The sequence below is a fragment of the Poecilia latipinna genome, unplaced genomic scaffold (genome assembly GCF_001443285.1).
Source record: "Poecilia latipinna isolate Pla-1442-1.1 unplaced genomic scaffold, P_latipinna-1.0 Scaffold4043, whole genome shotgun sequence".
In the NCBI taxonomy this organism is placed as follows: Eukaryota; Metazoa; Chordata; class Actinopteri; order Cyprinodontiformes; family Poeciliidae; genus Poecilia; species Poecilia latipinna.
This window is the reverse complement of record NW_015116659.1, coordinates 29,150-31,707: the sequence shown is the minus strand read 5'-3', so window position 1 is coordinate 31,707 and position 2,558 is coordinate 29,150. Positions and strand designations below refer to the sequence as shown.

Below are 2,558 nucleotides of genomic sequence, written 5' to 3'. Positions count from 1 at the left end.
TCTTCATCGCCGTAACAACCGCTTTCCTTTCAGGACGCCAACATCCCGTTCCCCCGGACCTCCGGAGCCCGGTTCTGTGGTACCGGCTGCCTGGTCTACTTCACCCGACCGATCACCATGCACCGCTCGGCCCCGCCCACAGAGCCCACACCCAGGTGAGGACCGGGCAGAACCAGCTGTCCGACTGGAAGGTCCTGATTGGACCGGGCCGCTTCTGTAAGGTGAGATCGGCTGGGAATCAGAACCACAAGGTCCAGATGTTGAGCGCCCCTCCTCTCTCCCTCAGGTCCCTGTCGGCGCTGTCCGCCTACCACAGCGGGGTTCTGACCCCGATGAAGATGCGCTCCGAGTCCCAGAACACGCTGCGGCTCTACAGCGGCAGCCCGACCCGGTCCGACAAGGACACTGTCTCCATCTCCTCCTTCTACTACAAGGAGCGGGTGAGACTCACACACACACACACACACACACACACACACACGCACACACGCACATGTTTGTGTTGCTATCTTTGTGGGGACTTTCCATTGACTTCCATTCATTTCTACAGCCTAAACCTGACCTTTACCCCTTTCCTAACCCTAACCAAAACTCAATTCATACCTTAGTCCTAACTCTGACCCCTGACCCAAAAACAGGGTTTCCCCTTGAGGGGACCAGGCTCCGGTCCCCACAATGTAGTATATGTCAGGAAAATCGTCCCCACAAGGTATTACAAACAAACGCGCACACACACACACAGTCACGCAGAGCGGTGGTCACAACCCAACAGAACCTGCAGTACCACTAACAGCCAGCAGGAGGCCCTGGAGTCAGGATGGAGCTTCTCCTTCAGAACCGGGCCCAGAAAGTTCTGGCTCTGAGAAAAATACCAGGTTCAATAGAGGAACCTGATGGAGTCCTGGAACAGAACTTCCTCATGGAATCAGAACCGACCCGTTTCTGTTCATCGGTACCAGAACATCGGAAGACAGCAGACAACACTGTCAGCACCACAGTCACGGACGGGTCCAGAACCCATCCAGAACCTCTGCCTCCGAAGCATGCAGGATCCACAGACCACAGTAACTGGGTCAGGGTAATCAACAGAACCTGAGAGCTGTGGTGGTTCTGTTGTTGGGTCGTCTGCAGAATTTTTTGCCGACTGGTACCTCTGGTTCTGTTTGGTCTGGTTCTGATTCTGACGGACCATCTGAGTCCAGATGAGCCAGTCTGCTCAGAACTCAGGGGCTGACCTAGCAGCTGCACTGGATCCGTCAGGTGGGCCGGACTCCAGAACTGGAGGTTAACCCTTGAGGGTAGAGCTGGTAACCGTGGTAACCACGCAGAGGAAGTGAAGGACCTTTTTCCTGATTGGCTTCTCTTTCTTCCCTTTGTGTTTTTTTCCTCTGTTGTTTTCCTCTCGACCAATCACTGTGGCCCTGCCTCCTTCCCGCTCTCCTCCAATCAGAAGCTTCCCATGTCCGCCTCCCGCCGCTGGTCTGTCCAAACCCTCCATGATTGGCCGGTACAGCTCTCTGCCCCGCCCTCCAGCGCTCAGCTTGTTCTAACCTGCATGACTCTGATTGGCTGCTTCTCCTCCACTAACGCACTGAACCGCACATCATCATCATCATCGTCATCATCATCACGTTCATCCTGACCTGTGTGTTGGGCTCTGGCCCGGTTCCGGCTCGGCGGCCGGTCACCGGGTCCAGATGGTTCTGTTTGCAGCTCAAACATCCCAACAGTTTTGAGGTCCAATGTTCTCATCAGAAGGGAAAACTTGTCGATGGTTCTGGATCAGAACCAAAATCCAACATCTTTTTTCTCACAACAATAAAAAGCTGTTTCCTCCAGGTTCTGTCCAGGTTCAGATACTGGACCTGGACAGAACCTTCAGCTCTTGGTTCTGCTGTCTTGGTACTAAACTTCCTGGGTGAACGTCAAACCCGACAGGGGTATGAATAATTTTGGGCTTGCCTGGATTTATTCCCAGTGATGATGCGATGCGCTGAGAGGTTTCCACCAGCGCCACCTGGTCCGGCCCGGTTCTTTTGTTAACAGGCTTTTCCATGGAGCGAACACAGAACCATCCAAAACCGGGTTTATGGTTCTGACCCATTTCCTTGAAGCATAATGCTTCCCCCGCCGTTCCTGGAGGTAGCGCTGGTGTTCCTCCAGAACCGGTCCATCACAGCACAGAGTGGTACCGGTCAGCAGGCTCCACCCACAGCTACATGCTGATGTGGACTGCTGCAAGACCCAGGATTCTGGTTCTGTTCCACAAGGAACCTACCAGACTGGACCCCGGTTCTGTTGTCCAGTTCGGACGGTCAGGAAGAGGCGGAGCTACTGGTTCCTAACTGGGAACCACTTCCTGTTGGACTGTTTCCAGCTGAAACAAGAAGAAACCATCAAACTGGACCACAAGGTGATTTCAACTGGGAAGTCTCTGTCTAACCAGTGACTGTTCGGTCCGGTTCGGTCCGGTTCTACCCCAGGTAGTGAGCTGTGTTCCTCGCTGGGCGGGTTAGGGTTAAGTACAGCTGGGTGTGCTGTGGTGGCGCAGTGGTTAA

General features: G+C 54.2%; 1 protein-coding gene across 2 annotated transcripts in view; it reads left to right on the top strand.

Moving 5' to 3' along the window:
• Nucleotides 1-12: 12 nt before the first annotated feature.
• Nucleotides 13-2,558, top strand: part of LOC106942105 (WD repeat-containing protein 59-like) — a 9,444-nt gene continuing 6,898 nt past the window's right edge. Inside the window, exons 1-3 of one of the 2 annotated variants that reach the window (XM_015025285.1) lie at nucleotides 13-155; nucleotides 287-440; nucleotides 1,451-1,507. In XM_015025285.1, coding sequence (XP_014880771.1) covers nucleotides 118-155; nucleotides 287-440; nucleotides 1,451-1,507 — 249 coding nt within the window. In that variant the 5' untranslated portion in view covers nucleotides 13-117. The remainder of the gene's footprint in view (nucleotides 156-286; nucleotides 441-1,450; nucleotides 1,508-2,558) is intronic. The other variant, XM_015025287.1, reaches the window with a different exon arrangement.